The sequence below is a fragment of the Poecilia reticulata genome, chromosome 14, assembly GCF_904066995.2.
Source record: "Poecilia reticulata chromosome 14, P_reticulata-male-v2, whole genome shotgun sequence".
NCBI classification, from domain to species: domain Eukaryota; kingdom Metazoa; phylum Chordata; class Actinopteri; order Cyprinodontiformes; family Poeciliidae; genus Poecilia; species Poecilia reticulata.
Window position 1 is genome coordinate 13,033,958 of NC_088843.1, and position 27,268 is coordinate 13,061,225.

The 27,268-nt window shown below is 39.6% G+C and overlaps 1 protein-coding gene across 4 annotated transcripts; it reads right to left on the reverse strand.

Moving 5' to 3' along the window:
* Positions 1-914: 914 nt before the first annotated feature.
* On the reverse strand, positions 915-27,059 carry ksr1a (kinase suppressor of ras 1a). Of its 4 annotated transcripts, none has more exons than XM_081615625.1 (21): positions 26,417-27,059; positions 15,976-16,116; positions 13,062-13,209; positions 12,474-12,963; positions 10,526-10,707; positions 10,302-10,371; positions 10,089-10,172; positions 8,575-8,636; positions 8,387-8,496; positions 7,117-7,285; positions 6,811-6,852; positions 6,495-6,543; positions 6,341-6,401; positions 5,960-6,235; positions 5,683-5,879; positions 5,505-5,601; positions 4,635-4,768; positions 4,303-4,434; positions 4,078-4,213; positions 3,862-3,995; positions 915-2,544 (listed from the first exon to the last, which is right to left on the reverse strand). In XM_081615625.1, the coding sequence occupies exons 1-21, from the start codon at positions 26,627-26,629 to the stop codon at positions 2,538-2,540; spliced, it is 2,934 nt and encodes a 977-aa protein (XP_081471751.1). In that variant the 5' UTR covers positions 26,630-27,059; the 3' UTR covers positions 915-2,537. The 4 variants fall into 4 exon arrangements, with proteins under 4 accessions (XP_081471751.1, XP_081471750.1, XP_081471753.1 ...); XM_081615624.1 differs by having other exon boundaries at positions 6,341-6,404; XM_081615627.1 differs by lacking the exon at positions 6,811-6,852.
* Positions 27,060-27,268: the final 209 nt, after the last annotated feature.

Sequence of the window (27,268 nt, forward strand, 5' to 3'; positions counted from 1 at the left end):
TAATTTAGCATTTTATTTGGTGTCAACGTGTTATTGGTCACAAACAAGTAAGTTTGCCTAACCAATCAATTTTTTCATCTAGCTAAAATACTACTGCTCCTCAGCTCATCAGGTTTTCCTCCTTCACGTTTAACAGGTCAGAATAATGTGTGGTTGCTCACCGGCAACAGAAATAGATCAGTGAGCAACGCCATGTTTGCTAAATCCTGCAAACATGTGGATTTAGCTGGAAAAAGTTATAAATTAGGTAAAGAAGTTTTTATTTTCATTAACCAAAAACAGTCTATACTTAAAATTGAACTCCGCTTCAACACAATTGGATACAGAAGAGATTACTTTTAGTTGGCAGTTAAACCATTAAAGGAACCACCCATGTTTGTATTCAGGAGTGCAACCGGGATGGTTTTACTCACCTTTGACCTCTCTTAGGAAAACAAGCCACTTCATAAGTCTGTAGATTACTTCAATAACTATTAAGTTTTGCCTCTGTGCTTTTAGATCACTGGGTGGGGTGCCGGTTTACGTTTCCAAGCGACTGATCCGGCATTTCTCCAGACTTTACCTTCACTGGGCAAACTGCCATTCAGCTCTCCAACCAGTGAGCTCATGTTTCTTGGCTTATTTATACTCACTTTTTGATATATATATATATATATATATATATGGGTCTATTTTTTTTTTTTTTTTAAATAAATGTATGTGTCAGCTTAGTTATATTCATTTCAATATCAAATCATGAGCTACAAGTCTGTACATAACTGGAAAGGAAGATATGAAAAAAAAGACGGTATACACACTAAAATTTATACTATACTAACACATTTATGAAATTATAAACATGTTTGTCGAGGAGGTAATGCTTATTTAGGCGTCTGATAAATGGAGATGTCGTTATTGAAGACAACAAAACAATGTTAACTTATTACATGACAAGCCCATTTTATTGTCTTCCAGGGATGGAAACAGAAACTGTGTACAGAATGGTAGTCACATGCAATACAAAAATATGGATCTTTACAACAACATAAAAAACATGAATTGGCCCATCCTTAAAAAAAACATGTACAGTCTTTTTACAGTGTTTTATACATGAAAAAATATAAATATATATTTACACATCTGTAATAGCCAGAGCAGTACCTAATCAAAAAAATGTTGAAGTATCTTACATATAAAAGTTATTTTTTTTCATTATTATTAATATTTTTATTTTTTACAAATTTTAAAAGAACTGTGTTAATTTGCTTTATATTAATTTATGTACATTACATACTACTGGATTTGGAACACAGGTACTGCAATCTCTCACAACAAAACCCTCCAAAAAACAAACGTACTCCAACACTGAACGCTCACCCAGTTGCACGTGCACCAACAAGATAAAAAAAACGAAAAAACAAACACATAAATACCAACAACCCAACTGAAGCCAGGAGTCACAAAACGATGTACACAAGCGCGCCGAGGAGGTAATGTTTATGGGAGGATTTTGGACACATTCGCATCAGATTTCTGATTGAAGCACTTCAACCAAATAGATATTACGTTTTATACCTGTGTAGTTTTGACCTGCTTGCTTTTTACTGTGTAAAGCACACACAGAAACACACACCTCTCACTGACCTGTTGTTGTTTTCAAATGCGTCCCATAAACAGAGATTTAGCAGACTGTACGTTTAAAAACAAAAAGAAAAAAGAAAAAAAAAAGAAAGACAACATACAAGTGAGCACATCACACTGGTCAGTCCTTGAGACTCGTCTGAAAAGAAACTGTAAAAACACAGCAAAAATCACCATGCAAAAGGAAAAAAACAACTAAAATATAGCCCAAAAAGAAGTTGTTTTTTTCTCCTTTTTGACAAAAGTGCATATTGTCTGGGCATGGGGTTAGTGAACAACATGCCGTCACACTAGCCAAAAAGAAAAGCGAGGGAGTAGAGGCGGAAGGCAGCTGGTTTGAGAGCATCACTCATGCAGCCTGTCAGACAAGTGTCGAGCCCTCAGGGGGAAAAAAAACCAGAGATAAATGAAGTTGTCCGTTCAGCGATTGGGTCCGTTTTATGTCCAGCAGCGCCTTTTGCTTTGTGTGTTTTCAGGGAGGAGGAAAAAAAAAAAAAAGTGCCATTTTGTCAGGATCCCAACGAGAACAGCCACATCATAGCAGCACAGAGAAGGTGAGCACCATCAGCAGGCACAGTCAGTCAGTCAGTCTCACAGATGCCCAGTCTCACAAGCCCAGCAGATGTTTTAGAATCAAGCAAAAAAAAGAAAAAAGAAAAAGAATGCAAAGAGATTTTAAAGATGTGTCAAAAGGGAAAAGCAAAAAAAAAAAAAAAGGCTCCCTATCTTTCATATTTCAGTCCCCCGATCCGCTCTTCCAACAGTTAGACACGGAAGATTGGACTGGGGATTAGTGGAAGTGGTGCCCGTTTCAGGCAGAGGCAATGCTTTGATCAACCCTGTAACAGTTAGGGATCCAGGAGCATGCAAGGCAGAACCAGGCTTTGTTTTGCATTGCTTATGTTTCAGAGTGGCTGCTACAACCTGGATTAGACAAGAGAAAAAAAAAAGACAAAAAAAAAAAAAACACAGGAGAGAGAAAAAGGGGCAAAGGAAATGTTAGATGGTTAGTAAAAGAATCAGGCTGAACAGGAGCATTTTGATTAGTCAGAGAAGATCCAGCACATTAAACAGGTAGAGAAGTTCATTAAGACAGCAGGACTTTGTACTTCTCTGTATTAAGGTATTTCTCAGCTTATAAAAATTCTAACCTAAAGTGTGAAACCTGTCTTTTAAACCTAGATAGATGTATAGTGAAGCTCTGGGGTGCTTGAAGAAAAAGCAAAAAGTGTGAAAAAGCAAATTAAAGACAAAAAGCAACAAAACAAAAACAACATTACCATAAAGCTGAGTTGTATACACGTTGCAGGTACAATCAGAGTGAACCGAATTCTCTGAATGCTAATGACACAGCTCAACTTAATATAATCAAAAGATGATGCAATCCTGCTGGTGTGCCAATAATTATTGATTTATTTTTTTGCAGTTTAAATAAACATAACTTACTAAATGTTTCAGCAATTGTGTAAAATGTAAATGTTTTAAAAGTTATGTAAAAATGTTAATCTATTTGTTTTCACTAATGCTGGGAAAATTCTTAGTTAAGCCACCAATACCCGATTCCTGATCTAGACATTCTCTACAGCATTTGTTGTCTTGTTTCAACAACAATAATATAAATATATAAATTTACTGTTTAAAATACACAATAGTTGCTAATTATTCACATTTTACAACAGTGTCACAGCTTCAATGAAGACAGGGCTGTATTACGTCCTCCATCTTATATCGCTGTTGGAGGTCAGAGTCTGTTCCTGACAGCACGTCTATGCATTTGGAAATACCCTAACCGTTAGACAGTGGCTGTTTCACCTCAGCAATTGTAAAATAGAAGCACCTCAAACTACTTTTAGAAATATCTTTGCTTGAAGATTGCCTGAAGAATAAATTAAGCTATAGAAATTACGTATATACACATCTATGAAACACAAAGTTCACAGCTTATCTAAAAAAACAGAAGCAAAGAGAATCTGATGGACTAGTTTAAAAACAAACATACTAACAAATGTTTATTTTTTTGGTTTTTTGTTTTATACCCCAGCTACAAGTCTGACCAGAGCTCGGCTCCAGTTATGTGTCGTTTATACAGTGTGGCGACAGAAATCATGACTGCTCAGGTCACTGTACCACAAGGAAAACCATAAAAACAGCAAAAAAAAAAACCCCAAACAAAACGTAGAATCTCTGCACGTGTTTTCATGTCCAGTGTCTTCACCTCCGCTCCTGCTGTGGGATACCTACTCTGCAGACTTCCAGAAGTGTCCTGGGTGCGACAGCCTGCGGTTGAGTTTGGGCAGCTTCTCCAGCATGTCGGCCAGCTGAGTGAAGGTCGGCCTATCTCTCGGGTTAAACGCCCAGCAGGCAGAGAGGATCTCCTAATAAAACCAAAATACACTGCTTTAACAGGTTTCTTGACTACATTAAGTAAAACGCTCTAAACACAATTTGCCAACTCACTGTGACCTCCTTGCCCAGGCTGATCTCCCCCAAAACCTTCTTTATGCCCTCGCCACTCCCCACCTGCCAGATGGTGGCTTCAACAGGCTGGTTAGTGATTGGCCAGTCTCTAGCTTGAAGCTCATACCAAATTGTTCTTAAAAAGAGGAAAGCAGTGATGTAACTAATATTTATCAGAACTCCCAGAACCAGGCTGCATTACTCCAGAGCTTCAACACAACTTACCCAAAGGCATACACGTCCGCTGCTGTTGAAAAGGGAAGGCGATCCTCATTGTTGCCCGGACACATTTTACGCACAATCTCCGGTGCGAGGTAACAAATCCAACCGTGCGGAAGTCTGAGTTTATTCTCACGCCTGAGAAGGAAAAGGAAATCTTTACAAGCATGTAATTTCTTACAGAAATGACTATCTGACAAGCACAAGAGATGGGTGCAGGACTGCCACTGCAGGCCTCAGCAATTTTTCCAGGTCACTGCAGCTCCCTTGGCAACAGCAGCAGAGCAGTGTAAACAGCACTTCAGCTGAGCTTGAGGTTTTAAGGTGGCGGTGCTCACCTCCCCTCCTGAACGACTCCAGAAATCCCAAACAAGCCAAAATCCGTGATCACCACTTTGTTGGTGTCGTGGAAAACATTCTTGGACTTCAGGTCTTTGTGAACGATGCCTTTGGCGTGAAGGTAGCCCATTCCCTATGTCGAATAGTGAGAGATAAGATTATGTGAAAACCTTAAAGTTATCTCCAGTCCAATTAAAACACAGAACTAACCCTATGATAAAGTGTTGGAGCAGCAACAATAAAACAGAAAACATAATTGGAAAAACATTTGCATTGTTTTGCATGGCAAATGGCTAATGGATTGAATTTATATTGTGCCTTTCTAGTCATACTAACCAATCAGGTGCTGCATGTTCACCAAGTAACATGCAGTAATGCAGCACCTCCCCCCCCTTCACATTCAGTTGCTGCACACTGCCAGTCTGCAGTCCGAAAGATGGATTCAAAAATTGTCCCCTTACTCACCAGACAGACATATTCAGTTATTGGAAATATATCTGCCTTTAGATGGTAACTGACTGGAAACTAAACACTCTTGGTTTTGCAGAGAATGTATTATTGATTTGTTATTGAGCAGCTGTTGAGTTGTTAACTGTAGGTTGTCTGCTAAGTATAAATAAATAAATAAATAAATAAATAAATAAATAAATAAAGCAGGCTGTGTTATTCCACGTAATAAAAACATGAAAACTTTGGTATTATTTCTATGTTAAGTTTGGTTTAAAAAATAATAATAAAAAAGTTATAATTAGTATTCATTTTGTTAGATTATTTTTTGTATCAGGAGAAATAGACTTGAGAGAGCACTAAGGACAAACAAAAAGGGTTTAGGCAGGAAGTGAGACTGAACATGACGCAAAACAAAATACCTTTACAATCTCCTGAGCGATTTGCCTCGTTTTATTGATATCCAAATTATTTTTGGTGTCCCGAACAACCGAGTACAGCGTCCTTCCTTTACAGAAGCTACAAGAGAAAAAGAAGAAAAAGATTACACAATCAAAGCAGCGACCCAACTTGAGGTGCGTTTAGTTTATCTGCTCTTACCTGGTGATGATGGCTAAGTGGGGTGGAGCCATGCAAGCCCCCATGAAGAGGACTACATTCTCATGTCTGGTCTGTCTATAGTTCATCACCTCCTTCTTAAAGAGCTTCAGATGATCCTGATTGTTTCCATCAATCTCCAGAAGTCTGATGGCGACCTCGCCGTGCCACCGACCCTTGTGCACTCGACCCCAGCGACCCTGATCGACAGCAACACAAAAACTCAGGACATTTACCTTCTCACACTCGCGTCGATAACACCGTTTTGGTGAATCCTCACCTTTCCGATGAGCTCTCCGAGATCCAGCTGCTCAAAGGGAATGTCCCACTCCTGCAGGTACACGCTCGTCTGGCTGGGCTTGCGGGATATGGGGCCCTTCCACTGGTTTCCACGAGAGCATGGCAGATCATCCAGCTCGTCGCACTCACCGTCTGAGCCGATGTTCCCCATCATTTCCTCTCTGTCCTCCTCGTATTCCCCTCCGTGGTCATCTCTGTCATCCTCTTCATTGTCCTCCTCCGCTTCGGGATCTTCATCTTCAATGTTCTCCCCTTCCTGTAATCAGGCAGCAAAAGATTGGTTTGTGCACAAAAAAAAATAAAAAAAAATATATATATTATATATATGAAAATTAAATCTACTAGCATGTTGTGGCATTACCTCTTCATCTTCATCCTCAACCAGCTCATTGTGTGTGTCATCTGCTGACTGTTCTACCTCACTGCTGCAAAAAAAATTATATATTGCCATCAGAGGTACAACTGAAGAATAAATATTTAAACGTTTAAATTAAATCTAGTAAAATACAACTTACACTGTGTCTTGGAGGACATCAGAGCACACATTTGTAGGACTGCAAACATCTACAGAGAATAGTATAACACCCTTTAAATGATTCAATAGTTATCCCACCACACAGATCATGCGATTCTTCATCATCTCCAGCAGATGGTGTCAAAATGCAGCTAAGAGCCAGTAAGCACACAGAGAGAGGAGGCGGCTACACTTACAGCTAACAACTCCACAGAAATCATGCAGGAGGAAGAGAAAGCTGCGAGAATCTAATGGTTATGGAGTGGTATGATGGCATAACAAGTATTCGGTGTGTCACTATGGGACAGTCAACTCACCGGGGAAGATAAACTGCTGCCTATGCTGAAAATAATACGCAGCTTTTGTGAAAAAATACGGAGAGGGGAAAGACAGCATAGCAGGAGAGATTCTGGGTTAGTGAAGCTTTTGGTTAAAGACCATCATGAAAGCACAGATCAGTGTTAAAGTCCCCGAAGGAGTGAGAAAAGGGTGCATGAGGCCATTATTATTACTACTATTCAAGAAGAAAAAAAATGTGCTTAAATGGATTTAAAAAGAAGAAATAATCACTTTAAGCTTCTGGATTTGTACGTGTTCGTCAGGAGCTTTGCGGTCAGGTTTACCTGGAAAGTTAAATCGGCTGTCTCTGTGTCCTTTGGGCGAAGGGTTAGGTGGTGGCGTGGCACTCGGAGGATTGCTCTGCTGGAAGGGAGCAGGGGAGGAAGGAGTGGATGAAGTGGTGGAGGATGGGTTGCTGCTCGAGTCCAGCTGGTTCATGACAGGAGGATGATCCTGATGAGACGCAGGTTTCAAGAAAAATAAAGTTTATTCAATCAGTACATCACTGCTTTTCATTAAAGGAGCTCATAAAAGCCAGATTTCATTTCCTGAATGCATTATTACAGTAAAAATTGCTAAAGAGCTGTCATTGCTCCACTTTACAGCAGGACAAATGAGCAGATGGTGGAACTGAGTGGGAAAAAAAAGTTTTCTCACTTATAGAAAAAAAAAATAGGTCATTTATTTAGCAGGAACAACTGATAATTACACCTCTTAGTCTAGCACTTGAGTGGCACTTGCGTTATTAACGGAAGAATAAAAAAAAAAACTGCATAGCCTTGAATAAGTATTCACACTGATTACGTAAACACAATTTTTAATGTATTTTCCAAGATTTTTATGTGACGGATGAAAAAAAGGCTGTGCATAATTGTGAAGTGGAAAGACAGGAAAACATAGGCTTTCAAATTTTCTTTACAAATAAATGTTTAGTGTTGTGTTTTCATAATGCCCCAAGAATACCTTACACAGCCACCTTTCTGCAGCAGCTTTTAGAATAAACTGGACTTTGACTGGACCATTCAAACACACACACATATATATATATATATATATATATATATATATATATATACACACCCTTTCATGTAAACCACTTTATAGTAGCATTGTATGCTGAAGGCTGTTGTCCTCTACCACATTCTCAACTGTTTTGCAGCTTCTATCGGGTGTTCTGAGAGGGTTAACTTATATTTAGATGCATTCGGGGTTGAAGTGAAGTCACACATAAAAGTTTTGCATACAGGAAAAACAAGATGCATTTTGGCAACATCTGAGGAAACCCCTGAGGACTTAACAGAGCAGCTGCAATTATGTTGAGGCAAAATAACACAAAGGTGGACTTAATAGTATTTATTAATTAGGTTACTTGTAGAAACAATTGGATTGTATTTGGGGGTATCATATTAAAAGTTCAAAATCTTTTTACTTCCATTTCACATTTATGTGGTAGTCCTTGTTGGTCTCTCTCAAAGTAAATCAAACTGAAGTTAGTGGTCATAAGAAAAATTTGAAAAGGTGTTAGGTATTTTGTATATTAAAACATTTCTTTACCTTTTTTGTAATGGCCTTTGGTAATGTACCAAACTGAGGAGCTTCTTGTGGTCGGTCCACAGGGTTGTTTATGTCAGAAGGAACTGACTCGGTCCTCCTAATTTTGGCAACTGCAGAACAATTATTTTCACACTATATCAGATATTTGTAGGGGGGGGGGGGGAATGTTAAGCATGAAAAAAACATACTTGGTAGAAAGGAGATTCTGCAGGACGGAGCCTCCTTTGTGCATTTGTTGTGGCACTTTAATCTGCAAAGACAGTAGGTAACACATGGGTAGCAATTAGCATTTAGCACCAACAGAGCTCCTCAAGTCCAGATCAAGATTAAGTCAAGCCATCACAGCCCTCTACTACGAAGCAGGATTAATAGCTTACTAAGGTAACTTCAAGTTCAACACAAGGTTTTATTTGGGGTCATGAAGCCGCCTCGCTTCTTTAAAGCATTTCTTTCAAGAAATGAACTTGCACTTGAAGTCTAACCTGCTTCAGAACAAGTTTGGTTAGCCTCTTATGCCAGACTTTAGATGATTCAAGTGTGTTTTGTTACATGTATGTAAATGTGCTTGGTTGGAATTAGTAACAATAGAGTAGCCTGAATGAGAGACTGATGACTCACTGTTTTCTCCTCCAGTACACGTGAGTGCAAGTTTCATACTCCTCCAACTGCATGTTTGTATGTATACATCCAACTTTAAAAAATGTTTCTTGAAATTAATGAAACGTCACTGGATGATGAATAAATAAGAAATAGAAAAGGAATGATCTGATAAGCATAGAGAATATTTATGTACCAAGAAATAAAATGGTGAACCATATTATTCAGTTGGGCTTCAGTGCTATATGCCAAGGTTAACTTTATTTATGCATCTGTCAATCTGAAATTGGTTTTAAAGCATGTATCTGGACTTTAGCTGCAACACTTTTTTTATTTTTGCCTATTTCTATACTAGTATTTTTTTTCTTACAAACATTATCTGATAACTAATTTTTCTTTGTCTGTACTGTTTGGCTTTTACATTATGCTTCCAGGTTTAGCAGACAGTAGACAGACTAGGAAGTATGAATTAGGCCTCATTAACTCGGAGACCAGCAATGACATATCATTTAGAATAATCTTAATTATTCAGACAAACGTACAAAAATCTGAATCTCTAAACTGAACCTGTGAACCTGCTTCACAGTACAGGGCCCAGGCTAAGTGGAATATGAGTCAAAATTAACAGAAACAAATAGTACTGACTAACTAAACACAGATGAAGCTGCTGAAAACAGAAATGTTCCATAGTATGCAATTTTTTTAATGCTTTGCACATGTAAAACACAGAGCTATTACTGTGACTAGTATATGCAGAAATCTTCTCTGCAAAATGACATTTGTTCTTTGTGTCTTTATTCATTTAATCAGCTTTTAACCAAGAAACGTTACCCTCTACGTATTGTTTTTCCACCATTTAAAAACATGTATTTTGATAATTAATGATAATTAATATGAAGATAGCTGAGCTGTATTTATTTGCCTTCCACATTTTTTAAATTATTTCAAATGAAAAAAATTATCAAATAAATTTGAAAATTTTATTTTAAAATTTCAAAGTAAAATACATTTTATCTAAAAAAAAATAAAAATTTAAATTAAAGTGTAAAATCAAATTTTATTTCAAACAGCTAGAGAGGCCTTCTAAGCAAAGTAGTCGACTTACCGACAGTGTTTGCATTTAACACCAAACATCATGTTCTTCTGACACACTTGACATGTCTGGGATAACCAGGACTTGGTCGAAAACCTACAAATGACAAAGTCAGGACATGTCATTCCTGCACTATCAGTGCACTGAATTGCTATTTAAGTAGGAAACACAGCTAACTTTCTTCAGTGACATAAGTTTGTGAGAAAGGACAACAAAAAGGTGTACCTGTGCGTGACGGCTAGACCGATGTCCCTCCTGACTGCTTTTGGGGAGCTGCGGTGCAACGCTACGTTATCTAGGCAGGCAAGCAGATGGAAGACAGGAAGATCAACAACATGCTTGAGACATGCTGTGGTGGTTCTGCTTTGTCTTTATCTTAAATACATTTAACATAGATTTTTGTAGACATTAAAAAAAAAAAAAAAAAAAAAAAAAAACACATGACCCACTCTTAATTATGCTGTGCTCCTCAATTAGCGTGGGCGTCCCTGGCAGGGTGTAAGGTGCGGTGTTGGGAGCTGGCGTCACTCCAGGGGTCCGTGCAGGCTTGACTGGATACCGAGAAGGTGAGTCCTCACATCCATTCCCATTCACTTGCATGTTCAGCAATAATTTGTTCTTTTTACCACACCTGAAAGGTAAAGAGATAAAAAAAAAGAAAGAATATCAGCAGATGCAATTTTACTGGTATCAAGTAGTGTGACACCTTTGAAGGTCTGCAGCGTCGCTTGAGTTCTTTACAGCACGAGGCAGGTTATGTAAGCTGTGCAAGGAGCCACGCTGGAGCACCTTAATAGAACTGGCACAATGACAATAGTGGCATCCTTAACACCCACATGGAGGTCACAAGAAGAGCACCAAGCTGTGCCAGACCTGTGATCTGGCCGCACATGTAATCACACGAGAGGAAAGACAGCTGGGAAAGAGCAAACTAGCATTTTGCATCTGAACACACATCTCTGCTCAATGCAGTAGGTCTCTTGTACTACTGAACATTTTTTCCCCCCTTGATAAAACATTCCATAAAGCAACAGGATATTGTAGATAATCTTGTGGCTTGTTTGTGTATCTACACTCAATCACAACACAGAGCAAGTGGGGATGGAAAAAAACAGCGATTGAGTGCGCTGCCACCCCTGAGCATTTAGGATTTAGGAAATGCTTCCTGTTTTGACATGACTCATAATCTCTGGGAATTTGTTTGGGATTAGCTCCCTTCAAACAGTAAGAGAAAAAGGAGCAACAGGCAGGATGTGAAAGGATGCTGCACAGGGAAGGCGAGGGGATCAAAGCAAAGCTCTGCCCGAGTCCTAAAACAGACCAATTCATCATTTGAGAGAGAGACAATAAGCAAATATGTCACACTGGTGACATTGTAGCAAATTCTACTCTAACCAATGAGCTGACATAAGCATCATCAACAACAAACTCATCAGAAATGGCAAAATGACATGCGTCATTCCTAAAACTAGAACTATTTCTAAATATTATTGATTAATATTTAAACTTCAGTTCATTGCTTAAAAATAATAAACAGCAGTATTTGTGTTGAGAGAGAATCATTATCATTTATCCATAAAGAATCCTGAAAAAAATTCTTAAGATTCTATAAAATATATAGAGAAATTGATTTGAATTTAGGATCAACTAAAATGGAGATTCTCAAATATAACTGGGAGATTTGTTTGAAAAAAATATATGCAGATGCATCCATTTATCTCACGTTTGAACAGTGAAAAAATAAACATGCTTTTCAAGGCATTTTGTGGCCAATACCGATTTCTGCTTTTGTTTAAAGTTTAAACAAAAGCATTCTGATTTTGATTACTTCAGTCTTTTTTTCTGAAGTTTAAGCACATTAAAGAAAAAAGAAAAATGATTGCTGACTATAGTTAGAAGTAGTGGTTAAATCCCCCACACCCCCCAAAATAGGAAGGAATCATAAAATTATTTATATTTACGTATCAAAACATGGTACCCAAACTAAAAAAGAAATGCATTCAAGTGTATATTGTTGGTTAATTTGTTTGAGGACAGAAAGTGGGAGAAGGCCCATGTTCAGATGAAGTTGATGTACAGGGGGAAAAAAAATAGGCTATGCAGGTATTGGACTTATCAATCACCGATTAGAGATGATCGAAAATTGGTTGACTCCACATTGATTGGTGGATGTCCAATAAAAAAATTTTATCTTTTAATTATATCAGATCTTCAGTTCATGTCCTCATACCCAAACAAACAAATTTATTTCCAGTTTAAAATGTTAAAATAGTTTAATGTTAAAATTTAATGCAAGCATAATTCAAGGTTTAAATTCATTGATAGGATCATAGTTTGTTTTCCTCCTTTCCACCTAATAGATTTTAACGTGGAAGGTGAGTTCAGAACGGCACCTACTTGTTGTTGGGGGGATCCTCGATGCGATTGCCCAGCTGGGACTCGTGGCTCTTGCTGCGTGTGAGAGTGATGTTCGGGAGCAGATGCAGAACCTTGCGGGACGGAGGTGGAGGAGTGCAAGGGGGCTTCAGTTTCTGCCGCCTATTTGAGGGTGGGGTTACAGGAGGGGTGGAGGTGTGCCCGTGGAGGCGGGTTGTGCGTGGCCGAGGCATGGGGAACAGATCAGTGAGGGGACTGTCGCCATGGGCGTATGATCCCAGCCCATCCGGTGTGGGTGCTGCTGAAACAGAACCAGAACGGGGATGATGGAAGGTAGCAGAGGGGGTGGATGGCGTGGACTGGATGGTGGAGGGGCGGGCTAAAGGCGATGGACTGTGGGGGCGCAGGGGAGTTCCCAGGAAAGGCAGCTGGTCTGCCGTTAGTAGAGATCCACTGTCCCTCCTGGTGGACTCAGACAGCCAGGAAACACTATCCTCTTTCATTTCACCTCCTGTAAAACAAACAAAAAGAAAAAAACAATTAGAAGAAAGCCCAAAGCTTACATACAGATTGTTCAATCAGGGGGGCAACATTAGTGATAAAACATACCTGATTCAGTGGCACTCTTTAGACAGGAGAGGGCAGCACCAAGTCTAGCACATTCTTCTGAACTGGACCCCAGTCTTCTCATCGCATCTCTCACCTGAGCTCCGGTCATCTGCAGTAATGTGTCCAAGGACAACTTTGTCTCTACCCCCTGCAGAAAAGGGATGAAAACAAACAGATGGCTAGGAGTCAGTGATGGTACAGAGTGAGGATGACAGCAAATTATTAGATGCATAACTCGGAAGAGGGATTCACAGGGCGGGGGGGGGGGGGAAGGGCAGACTACTCCTTGGCCTGAAAAAAGAATCAATATTACAAAACTAAGTTTATAATTTAAACAGATTCTGACAGTTCCTATATTTTATAAAACCCCTTCCGATTTGCACACAATTCTGTCCATTCTTAATTTTTAGATTAAGTAGTATTAGAAATAATTCAGACATTCTACATAAGTGGATATGAATTGGGCCCATTTTGTCTTCATCATGAAATTTTTCATAAACGTGCATTACATAGATTACTTTATGAAATAAAGAAACAAGCGGCACACATAGATAAGATTAAAGTAGACAAAGTACATATCACCAAATGCCTGGAAATAAGAACAAATAAAGTCAAAGTCATGAGTCTAGTATGTGGTGAATTTTCAAAATTGTAGCCAGAACTGGACTTGCGCACAGGGAAATGTGCAATACTTTACGGTAGTGTTGCAGTGTTAAACTGTTAGTGTCCATTTGCTGGATTTGTGAGATTCAGCAACTTTGTGGTGGCCCTGCAAGTGCAAAGGAGTTAAGATTTCCTCTTAGAGTCAGAATTAGGCTCAGGTTGAGTCAATAAAATTGATCATATCAAGAGTCACCACAAAGGTTACAAACCAAATAAAAAACTGTCTGTGTGTATGTTGATTTAAATATTAAGATTTACTCAGATATACAGGGATTAAAATATGATCTCTAGAAAAAAATAGCTAGTGAAGATTTGAATCCAACAGAAAGTGAAGGGTTACAGGATTATGTGCTTGTATGCATCAAAGAACACATCCCTAACCTTTATCTGGTTTCATTAAACTCAAAACAAAGTGCATCAAAGTACATGCTCTTTGATGGCGTGTATACAGACAGATAAAAGGTTCAAGTTTGATGCAATTAGTGAAAAGAAGAAAAAAAAAACTGTAATCACCAGTTATCAATCAGACTTGTTCAAGGGAAAATTACTCACATTTTGGTGGTTTTAAGTGTTTGCGACAGCAAAACACCACCATTGAATTATTAAAGCATGACAACAACCTATTTTCTTTTAGTTTTTTTTACCATATAGCAAAGAATTACTAAAAGAAACTGTAGAACGACAACTTCAATACATACAACACTTAGGACCTTGTCCGGCATGTTTAGGATGTTATTTTTTTTCTTTACATGGGAAGTGCGTAAACGCTTATCAGTCAGGTTAAACCCTTTGCTCTGAGAGGGCAAACAATGATCACAAAACTAGGGCAACCTCCCACACTCGTGTGTACACTGTAAGCAAAATGAAGAGCACACAGGCGGATGTGCAAAAAAAAATAAAAAAATACTAGCAAGGATAAGAGATGGGAGAATTAAAAGTGGCCATGAGCCTGCTCTCCTTGTAGCTCTTCAAATACATAACAAAATTATATAATGTAGCTACACAAATCCATCTTCCCACTCTAAATGTAATTACTGTTCAGAAGAAGTGTAGGGAAACATGGGCCCTTTTTACACTTCAGGTGCATACAACTCAAATTGATAAGCGGCTACAGAAATAGGGAAGCATTTGTAATCTTCATTTAGAAGGCCACACTGGGTTAATAAATGTTACTAATTCACAGAGAAACCATTTAGGAAGGCAGGCACCAGGAGCCACTCAGGCCTGTCATGGACTCACTTCCTGTAAGCTGAAGCGTGGGAGCAGAGATGCTGGATTCCATAAATAAAGTAAAAACCATCAGAGGATTTTTGGACCACCCATTACATAATGCAGCCCTCATCGTACAAGCCAAGGAGATGCACTGTACAAATCTCAGTCTGATTATGTGCAACGCTTTAAGTGGGTCAGCATCATGCAGTGACAGCATTATGTGACATCAACAAGCACCTTTTATACCGGTAGAAAACTGCATTGCCTTGCAAAAGTACTCGTGAATACCTGAACTTTACACTTTTTGGTTTTTTTTAACAATCACAAACTCCTATTTGTATCTGTGACAATAAATTCTTCCCATAACTGCACAAAACACTTCAAAGGTTTCCGACTCATTTAGCAATCTTAGAAGTTCATGTTTAGACTAGTTAAGTAAAAAAAAAAGTCATGCCTGCTCTGATTAGGAGGATAGTTGTTAATGTCTTCAGTTAAGAAAAGAGTTGAAATCAAATGTCAAATAAATTGGATAGATTTCAATGCCAAAATATCAAAAACTCCACCCGACTAAAGGAAAAAAAAAAAACTGGGACAAGTCCCAGAAAGCTTCCATCAAGACAAGAGGCTTGAACAAATATTAACTTTTGGGACATTCCTTATACACTTGAAGAAGCATTTGTTAGTCCAGCAACCATGGAATCAACTTCAGAGCGACAGCCTGCTGGACACTAGCTTATTGTGCAGTCAAGATTAAAATATCAGGCATTTTACAGGACTCTGACCATGGCTTTCCTTGCATTAGTCTGAAGCCATATTTTTAAAGCGCTATTAAATTTAAATTGTCATTTTTGGGTTGATGTGCAGAGCAGACAATAAGGTCCACTTTTCCATCCTAGAGCACTGATCAGGCATTCCTCGTGCACACGAGAACGGGGCAAAGAGTACACACACTGGACACACATCGGTGTGACACACACAGAGCACACCGCTTTACACCAGCCAGAATAGACTGGCAGTCGTAAAGAACGGCTTGGCGTACCTGGATGAGCTCTGGTCGCAGGTTGACGGTGCGCAGCCAGTCCCGTAAGCGTGGGTAGCTGTCCAGGGCCTCGGGCCTCTCCGTGTCTGGGACCTTTCTTTTACACTGCAGCTGTTTACAGATGTATTTCGTCAGCTTTACCTGCAGGGAGCAACAGAGGAGATATGACAGAGAGGGGAGGGGCAGGTCAGAAGGGAATACTCACTTTTTCCCCTTTGCTCTGAAGGGTCATCTGTCCTTTAGATAAAATTGTTTTCAAAGATAGCATAAAACTGAGGAGACACTGATGACGTGTGAAATGACACATGCAGATCTGACCCGATATTTTCCATCAACACATGCTCCGCTAATTTCAATAAAGCCACAAAAAGTAACCACTCAAAGATATAAGTTTCCATTCCCACTCATATAAGACCTTACAAATTATATATATATATAAAAAGTTACATACTCCCCACATCATGATTCTGCAATCACCATGAGTTATCTAAATGCTGTGTCAGTTTTCTTCTGCATAAATAAACCAAAAACATAAACTATACAACCAATGAGGCATATGGAAAACAGTAAAAGCAATTTCTAATTACTTTGAACTACAGCCTTCTTCTTGCCACTCTCCTAAATATTCATTTAAAAAAATACTGAAGCCTTCACAGGATGGTTGTATTTATACAAATATTTTGAAATGATCATTTTTCTCCCACTTCACAATAATTTGCTGCTATTGCTAAAACTCAATCCAATTTGTAGTTGTAACAAGAAAAAAACCCAAGAGCACAAAAGGTGTATCAATACTTTTGCAAGGCAGTGCGTATCTGCTAATCACCGTGTTCTTCACTCAAATCTACTTTTAATCTGTGCTGAAATTTCAGGTGACAATAGACATAAGAACCTCGCTGTGTTCAAAAGCGTCTATAAATCATTCTGTTGGGAGTCTTATTCTCGCCTTTAAAAAGAAAAAAAAAACCTGTGGTACTTTAATGCTTTCATGTCAAGAGCAGCGGTCCGTTCTGCGAGTATTACAATGAACACTGCGGTGTTGGTTTGCAGCAGCCTGCATTGTGCAGCTCACCATGACTGTATAGTGTATCCTTATCTCGCTGTCTATCTGAAAAGAGTCCATTACAGCAGGCAGCACCTTCAGATGAGCTGAGCAGCACCGGCTAGCTTGCATCTCGGCAAGTACCTTTTGAGCGTCTGGGGGGGGGACAACAATGGTGAGAGATATGTGCCTTTCTCCGCACATTCAAACACACCGGTGAGAAATCCACTTGTCAGCCAAACAGAAAACCAGCGCAGCCTTGCATAGCTCGGAAAAATGCGGCCTTGGGTGGTGAAAAAAGGTTGAGAATAAAAGCTTCTCACTGGAGAATGAAAAGGCTACAGAGAGGAGGAAGATGGAGAGGATGTAATTGCTCTACGTGTTGACCCTCACCCTGATCTTCAGCTCTGCTCTCATTCATCAATTATCAGCTGCATAGTACATTTCAAAGTAATTACAGGAAATACTAAAAAAGCCTTACTCTCAAACAGCTTGCAAGGGAAATGCCATGAAAGCTCATTGGTCAAAATGAAAAAAGATAAACACAAACTTTAATGCGATATTAAGTTCTGATGAATTTTAACCTTCATAATTCACATTCAAATATATTACCTGCGTTCTAATTGCATATTTCAGATTGCTGTAGTGTTTCTCATATCTGGCCCGGTGTGATCGAACAACAGGAGGCGTTTACTCAGTGTGGCTAATGAGCTCCTTCTTTACCTCCCTATACACTAGTGCAGCACAGTGACGTCAGGTTACCTAGCAACCCCTCTTCTGAGTCGTCAGCAACATTTCAGTGGGATTTTCCCATACATGTGAAACGCAGCTTAAAAGAACACTTCTCGGTAAATAATGCCACCGTAGGAAACGGCGGCGAAGGTCACAGAGTGCGGTGAGGAGGCTTGAGTGCAGTCTCTCACTCTGCCTGATAGGGGCCTAAAGAACAGTGAGATGAATGAGGATTACACAAGCACCAGTCCCCAGATCCTGCACTGATATGGGCAACGAGCGTGGCTCTGTTGGAAGCGCAGTCGGGCACACCAGCAAACCGGCACATAATCACAGCCCCCCCTTTGCATTTTATTTTTGGTGCAAAGCGGAGAAAACAGCACTTGACGTCTGGCCTGGAGGTGGGAGGTGGGGGAGGAGAGATGGCGTCAGAGCCCACCTGTCAGCCCAGCCAAACACCACCATGGAAACGGCCTAAGGCTGTGCAGAAGATGAGTGACAGCCACCAGAGAGGAGAGCAGGCAAGGGGGCGGAGGGGGAGGAGTCCCGTCAGCAGTCCGGCCTGACACAGCAGACTTGAGGAGCTGATCCCACCGCCTTGGTTGTTTTCTCAAGCCTCTTGCTGACACAGGCACTTTGGTGCACCTGCCAAGGATAGCATGGCCTATCTGAGAACTGAGCAGCCATGCTCAACCCCACAAAATGATATTTACATAGGAAGGTCAGTTTATTTTCTCTCCACTCTAAAACACACACATGCACACACAACGCGCACACCAAGCATGAGATCTTCAATGTATGATAACAGAGTCATGGTCACGGTATTAACAGCAAGCATAAAACAAGAATGCTCCATCTACAACAAGAAAAAGTGACAATTATTCCTACTGTGGTAAGACAACATGCTGATAACAAAATCCTAAGAATGTAATCTATTAAAATTACTTCCTAACTTTTTTTTTTGATACATAAACAGTTCTGCTTTTCACACAGGAAAGACTTGCACATTCTCCCCAGGAACCACGAAATTTGGTTGCATACTCAATGTTGCAAAAGCATAACCGATATTTGTTATGATCAGAAGTTTTCCTACTTCACGACGAACTGAAATCCAGAACTCCTAGGACAGCTTAACTATCAGATAATAGTTGGACAGAACACAAGAAAAATGTTCTACTTTAGTTTAAATGAGGGAAAAGCCAGCTAATCAAAAGTGTGAAGCAACTAGTGGGGGAAGGGCATCACTACTAGTGCAGTCACAAACTGCAGTCACTCTGGGACTTTCTGGGGGATTTCACATGCCAGTATCGACCGATCACCAATCGCCCAAAATTAAGGAACTCGGGACCGATTTATCGGTGCACCCCTGAGAGTAACCTTCAAATTTTGGTATATGTATGTATCAGTATCACCCCATGTAAAAGGCATAATATAAGAATCCATTAAAGAAAGCGCTAAATATCTTAAGACTGTTAATAAATTAGCCATATGGGGAAATCGGATTATTACAATGCTTTGTCGTACTTCATTCTTTAAATATTTTCTTGGTTTTGGTTGTAACTGGTTAGATTAAGCAAATTTTAACCGTAAGGGCAATATTTAAAAACGAAATCATGGAAGTACAATATGGTAACTTTGCCAACAAAAAAAAGAGGATGCTATAAAAAAGAAAACAAACAAAAAAAAACAAAAAACAACAGCAAATTCAGTTATGGTGAGGTCATGTCATCAGAAGGCCAAGGTCTGTTGGGGATCAATGGCTGACAGCCAAAGACAATAGCTGACTGCTCCTCCTCCCTTCTTGCTGCTAGTAGAACAAGCTGATGCTGGATTGGGAAGTGTGGTCAGGATGCTTCAAACTGACTGTGTAGATAAATTCATGTCCAGACTTGGACAATTGCAGAATACAAATGAGGTCATTCCAAATCAACTTCATGATGACGCATCTCAGGCCTTTACTGGATTTTCCCTCCCTTCACTTTTAGACACCGTTATGCAGATTATCCTTTCTTTAGGCTTAGCACTCCCTTCATCCACCATGTGTTTATGGTGATTTTTTAATTTTTTTTTTAGATAACATTATGAAGACATTAGCGGTGGACTAAAAACTACATATGCGCTTTCAACTGATTTGTAACGATCAAGCAGATCCTTGCTTGCCCACAATGAGCAAATCAGGCCTCAAAATTACAGGATGCAATGCAACTCATCCTGAGTCAGGTCAGGAATAGATCATGGCATGCCCACATGGCCAAACGATTCTGCTTTTCACATGATGCAGCCTATTCTTATTGGCTACACCTCCCTTAAAGTAAAAGAAGAGGGGAAAAACACCCTAAAGGAAACAGAGTCAGGGTTAGTGCTGATAGTCACCAGAGCTGTATTTCCTCTACACCCTGGTGTCTACCTCTGTCTACTTCTACGGCTCCAACAGACACAGCGACACAAGCAGCGGTTGTCATGTCACAGGAGGCCGCCCAGGCGATTGGCTTTGATTCTCCCCTCCCCTTTCCTGCCTGCTCTCTCCTATCGCAGAGCCTCTTTGCGCGTCATTTGATTTTCTTATTTAACAACCAACCCTGAAAATGCGTAGGAAGACAGATGTCTAAATATAGACACAGCCACAACAGCTCGCACGACGAGCACACAGCAAACTCTGCCCCCAACAGCATGAGGAGACAAAACAGAGTGACGCGTTTTGCTGTTAGCTGATCATTACAGGAAAAAAAAAGAAGAAGAAGAAGAAAAAGACGAGCTCCTGAAGGATACCTCACAACATTTATTTAGGGATGTGTAAAAATACCGCAGCTATTTCTGTGCATTTGATCATGTAGTTTGAAAACATGCAAGTTGCTGAGGCAGTGCTAAAGGACATGATGAAACTACAGTCAGGAGTATAAAGAGCTGCAGTTAAGAGTAACACAGAGGCAGCATGAGAGGCAGAGACCGAGCTGAGTGGGATTAATATGTGAAAAGTGAAGTACCAGTTAGCACTCCATTTGAGAGGGGCCAGTATCATTATCCTCTCACAGGCAAAGACAGAAAAAACACATACGGTTCAAGAGGAACAATAAAGCTCGCCCCGATGAGAGAATAAAGCCAGTTCAAGCTGCCCTTGATTGCACTCCAGTGCAATATTGGAGCGATAACCCTGAGCACCACAGAGTGAGGCAACTTCTGACCTTAGAAACGTCGAGCAAATTCTGTGTCTGAATTAGCAGCCTTGGTAGTAATTACATCTGCCCTGCTTCAATCGTGACTGACTGATTAACTGAGATATAAAAACAATGTCTATATATAAATGCAACCTTTTTAACATATGAGCAGTTGCTAGAAGTCTCAAGAGTGAAGCGGAAGAGAACATCCTTGTTCTCAAGATCTGCAGCAAACATAAAAACTACGTCTACAAACACACGAATTCATCCTAAAACTTATTGTTAACTGTCGTGTCTCCCAGCCTATGGCAAATAAGGAATGTGATAAAATAATTCTCAGGGAAGGCTAAATCAAGAAGTGAAAGTAAAGTCTGTTGGCAAGTTGCAAAACAGTGTGCCAGTAAAGACGAAGGAAGTAAGGCAGTTGATTTTCAAAGGAACCCAAACCGCCCCAATCAACAGAAAAAAATAAATTGTTGCCAAGCTTCTTAAATATCTTGATGATGATCCCAATTATGACTTTGTTGGATATAGGTACTTACCACTTACTCATTTCATCTTTTCTCTTGTTTTGTTCCTAAAGTTTAAAGTCATTTCAACTAAATGCCACAGAAAGTGTCTGGTGAGCATAGTGAAACACAATGCCTCTCCCACTCTGCATCGCCATTTACCATATGAATGTGCAAATTACAATATAATTTGCACAATTATTATGAACATGCATTTGCTTAATGGAAACATGTCAATTAAAAAATATCTATTTTCTTAGAAAAAGTTTTTGCGCTGAGATGAGGAGGTTTTTCAGGTGTATAGAAATTAGTGTATTTCGCAAAGCTGCAGTGGAAGCACTTCTTTCGCATCACAAGAGTCACATGATCAACAGCTGGATGTTACTACTGGCATAAAAGACGAAGAGGACGAACAGATGTAGTAGTAGGAGGATGATGGTGTGGCATGTTTATTAATGACTTTTTGCTTGAACAAACTTATTCACGTGTGATTTTAATTGCATTTTTTATTTAATGCAAGTACCACAAGTGTAAAATTGTGTTATTTTAACTTTAGAGGAATATCGACATAGCGCACATTTATGATGGAAATGCAGCTTATGACACTTTTCCTTCCTTCAAAAATTGAAGAATATTTATGATACGGAAACCAAATAAGTACAATCAATATGGTCGCACTGTAAGGCAATGCGGTTTTAGAGCTGCAATATGTAACTAACTGTATAATACAACAGATAATCTGTAAGAAAATTTTTTTTTAGCTCTTCTGCCTTCTCCTTGTGCTCCTACAGCTATCCGCAGAAATACACCAGTCTGTCAGAAGCAACCAATCAGAGCCCGGGAGAAAGTCTTAGCCTTCCCTCTGGCTAAGACCGTACAAACACGCGAGTAAATGGCTAGCTATAACCTTTCTTTCTTCTAGGTTACATCTAGCTGTCGTAAATCCTCAGGCCACCAATGACGGCGGATAAACAGTTTTCCTGGAATGGCAAGTTGTTCCTCCGCCATTAGCACATTGAGAAGGAAATATCAAGTGTGACTAACAGTGCTAAGACAAAAAATATGTAAAGAAAAAAACAACAATAAAGCATTGTGTGTAAACGTTATACACTGTAGCTTCAAATTACAGCTGACAAGCAGCTATCTTTAGGCTAGCTACTTGCACAGTTAGCCCGGCTAACTAATTAGCTAATATCATCTTGTTCTACTTGTGTTATTCTATGAAGAACAAAACAGCAAAAGGAATATTTTTCTGTCAATAAGCAGTTGCTAAATGTAGCATGTGGTCATTTTTTGCTTAACCCATGTATAAAATCTTTTATTATGGTAAATGTTACAGATAGTAGTATTAACATTACTTAAGTACAAGATATACTGATTTTATTTTTTACAACAGGAATTAGATCATCTCATATTATTTTAAAATGTTATGTAAATACCCTGAAAGAGTCAAACTGGGGGATTTTTACTGACAGCTAAGTTAAAGGTAATTTTTTTATTTTGGTGCAATGAGAACAACTTCTCAGCAAGAAAAACAAGAGTACATTTCACAAATTTTAGCAAGTTTTTAAAACCCTTTTTCTGATGCTCCCTCTATAGTTTTATGTAGTTATTAACTTATGTAAACAGTTGTTACCTTGTTATTGTGCAGAAAAGATTGAGTGAAATAAGATGACATTTTATCACCACTGTAATTTCACTAAGAACTGTTTAGTGATGTGGTTAAAAACTGGAGGAAAAAAAATATTTAAGATAAAAAAAACGACATATGCTGGGAATGTACAATCTGACATATTTTCGCTTACTTGTCTGGGTGAAGTTACCGCAAGAAGAAAGAATAAAAATCCACAAATGGAAAGTACATAAACTGCAATCCAGGTTATGATTAAACATACTGCTAATGATATGCAATATAATGTGCAGTCTGCTTACTTTGCATTTTGTCTTTATTCTAGACTTTGCAGGAGTAGCAACCTTCATCTAACAGCTTGTCTCTAAAGGAACTGCACTCTAGAGGTAATCTATGGGAAGATACTTTAGTCAAGTGGAAATAATTTAGTTGAAATAAAAGAAAACACAAGTAAATTATACAATCAGCCACAAAGTACATGTCTACACTGGGCATTTCAGGTGCAGTCAATGAGAACTTTGATGATCTGATATCAAATTCCGGAGTGTGAAGATTTTAAAACTAAGGCCTTGAGTTACACTGAGCCTTCGTGAAAAAGATACAAGTCTTTTTGTATCTTTGCAAGACCACACAAGCCAACAAAATCAAACTCAAAATAACCACATCCACTGCTTGCACAAGTGAATTTCAACGATAGTCTGTTACAACGCCTCATAAGCCTACGAGGAACGAAAACACCCCCCCCAGAAAACACAGCCTCAGAACAGTTTTTAAGAGTCTTCAAGAAGCACATGAGAACGGCACTGCGTGTCCATTGTCATGCAGAACAATGCCGGTGAGGAAAATGTATCTACGAGACAAACATACCTCAGGAAGTACTCTGCCAGATCACGTCCTGTTCCACTGACAAGGCACAAATGACAACGGATAAAGACGAGTGGAAGAATGTAGACTTGAACGGGCCGAGACTTCATAATTCCATTAACCAGTTCGGGCTTGCATTGGCTAACCGAACAACTTTGCTTCAGGAAGCAAAAATGTAACCAGCCACTCAGCTTCTTCTGCTCCGCTTCTTCACAAAACCAGTGGGAGTGGATGTGGGGTAGGTTAAGAAAACAGCTAGAAACACAAGCAAGCTGAGGTTGCCGGGCTTCCCTTGCATTTAATCACTTAGCTTGCTTTTCTGTTAAAACTTGTTCCCACAGGGCGCCTTTCAAATTCACACGTAAAAGTCTGCCAAGCACTTAAGGACCAACAAACTTGTTTACTTTAATATTCTCAACAAAAAAAAAGGAACAAAATTTCCATTGTTTTAGCACAGTACATATTTTTCTGTGTTAGTATTCCTCTTCTACTAAAAACAAACTGAAAAGACTAAAAAATCTGATAAAATTGACCCCTGTAAATAACCATAGGACCCAGAAAGACTTTTTTAAGCACAATTGTTTAGAATCTTAAAAACTTTTTTTAAAAGGTGTGATTAAAATTAAATGTCCCAGTTGGGTACAAATGTACAATTTCAGTTATACAAAAATAAAACAAGCATGGATAATTAGTAGCCTCCAGCCAATCAAGACTAAACATTCGTTTTAGCCAAGGTGTTTAGCTTGAATAAACCATGAACAAAGAAAAGCCATTTCCATCTGTTATGTCTAAATTTGGCTCATGTGAAGCTTTTATCTTCACTTTATGTTCATACTTTGTGCATCAGACTTGTGACTTTTGTTTTTTTCTGTCTCTATGAAATCCAACTCAGGTCATTTGTAAACCCCAAAAATCTGAGGTTCAACTGAAGATACAAGAAAGTCTGGTTACGTAGTTCAACACTGCACCTTGTCTATGTCTGATAACATCATTTCAAGCTGGTGCTCGGGGTAGGATCTAGCTATAAGCCTAAATCACAAATCTGAGTAGCGTGTCCAATTTTAAAAACTTAAAACTACTGGAGTACAATGTCTTATTCTTGGCCGAACAAATCAAGCCATTAGCATACGTCCCATCCATCCATTGTCTATAGTTTATACCTGCTTATTGTTGCAGGGTCACTGTGTGGCTAGTGCCCAACTCCAGCAGTCTTTGGGCAAGAGATCAACTCTCTTGCGACATTTTTCTCCAAGTATACAATGAAACAAAGTAGGTTAGTCTTAGATAGGATAGGTAGAAGTATCCAATGAAGCAGTAGTAAGACAAAACTGCAGCCCATTTTATGTATTTTTTCAATATTTAACCAACTTAAATCTAATCAGTTAAGCACATGTTTTACAGTTAGGCTGCATCAGGGGTTTAGGACCTAACTTTAGCAGAAACAATAGAGTAGAACTCTGTTTTTAGCATAAAAGTAACACAAAGGTGGAGATCCTGTATAGGTTATTTTCAAAAGTACACTAATGGTTCAACCGGGATTTTTTTGTTTGTTTGTTTAGACTATTTCCATGTCATTGGGATGCAGATTGCATTCTTTTTGTCACATTGCTTCTATGTGGAACATTGATGGACTTGGGTTTCTTTTGTTCTAAAACCTGAAAATGTAGCACCTGATTAACTTAGCCATATAGCAAGTATTATCAGGTAGTTTTAAAAATGTATAAATTGTCCTTAAAATAATTTTTAAAAAGTGTCAGGTAGGTTTTGTGGAACTGTATACATTTCATTTAGTGGGAGCTCCTACTTGGGTTGTAAACTCTGCTGACCCCTCGCCTGCACATCTGCCCTACAAAATACAAAGCTAACGGACTGGGACATTAAATGTGTTGCATTCAACTCACCATATATAGGCTGTCCTGCAAACCAAATGCCTTGGGGGCAAAAACACAGTCAAATCTTCCCAACAAGGCAACTGAATCAGCATCTCGATGCAAATGAACTTCAGCCCTCCCTTTCCACATTTTCTCTAAACACACAAGTCAAGAGAGGCTAGGATCGCTCTCTTATTTGTTTTGACAGGCCGGTTGCAAAGGCACAAAAAAAAAAAAAAATCCAGGTCTGAGCTGCATACAGATAAAAGCTGTATCAGATTATTGAATGTGTGCCATTAGGCCAAGCTGGATGGATGCAGCTGCACGGCACGGTGCTGCGAACTATCACAAATAAAAAACAGAAGGTCACGCAAATAGCCGGAGCTACAGCCATACGCGTCCAAGTCGTTTGAGAACCTTCCAGATATAATTAGGCCAATTTAATAGTGATTATCAAGTCGTCGCCACCTCAAGACATAAAACCTATAGTAGCACGGTCTGAACGATAAGACAAAACGTGCTCAGCTCGCTGACATAGTGTCGCTTGCAGCCCGTACTCAGTCGGACATAGCGTCGTTGCATCATGACTCCGCAGTTTAAACCAGACAGCTTGTTATGGCAGCGACACATCACTTTACCTCTAAAGTGCGTATTTCTTGCTGCGTGAGGTCGTTGGACGCGGCGCATTTGGTCCGTAGCCCCTGTAAACTGGAGATGGAGATATCAATCATATTCTGGATGAGCTCGCACTGATGGAGCGCGGCCATCGCTGCGCCACCGCCGCTGTGCCTCTCCGGCTGCTGCTCATCACTCTCGACCATCTTCCCACCGTTAGCAGACACGCTATCCATTCCTCAGCATTGGGGCACGGTTGGAGAGGGAAGGGCTGGAGTCAAACCGCTGAGCTCGAATAAAACATAAAGCGGCAGTCCAGCGACGCAGCGACCTATTGTGGAAGTTAGCTGACAGCAATTGTCCCCGGCTGCCAATGCTGGACTATTAAAATAAGAAAGAAAACTTAAAAAAAAAACTGTTTCCCAAAAGCTATGTTCTCGTTAGACAGTCTTAATTCCGCAAACGTTCGGCTTGTGTGTCCAGTCTATGTGGGCTTCCGACGAGAGGGTTTCACGAGCTTCCACGGACAGCTCTGGCAGAGGCTTCACCGACTGTCAGCTGTTGGGAACATCACGGTGCGCGGTGCAATCTGGGAAATAAAGTCACACTGGTTATAAAAACGGTTCTCGGCTCTACACCTCCCAACGCTCTCCCACAACCTGCTCCTAAGATGAAAAGTCAACACATACACGGGGGGGTTGGGAGGAAAAACGTTACAGGAAATGACATGCTACTGTTTAAATCATCAAGAGAAAACATTCCAGCGGCAAAGGAATGAAAACATCTGTGACTGAAGGTGCGATAACATCAAAAATGGCTGGGTTCCTTTTAGGTGCTTCCAGTCATTTACATGGAAAAGCTTGATAGATTGGCGG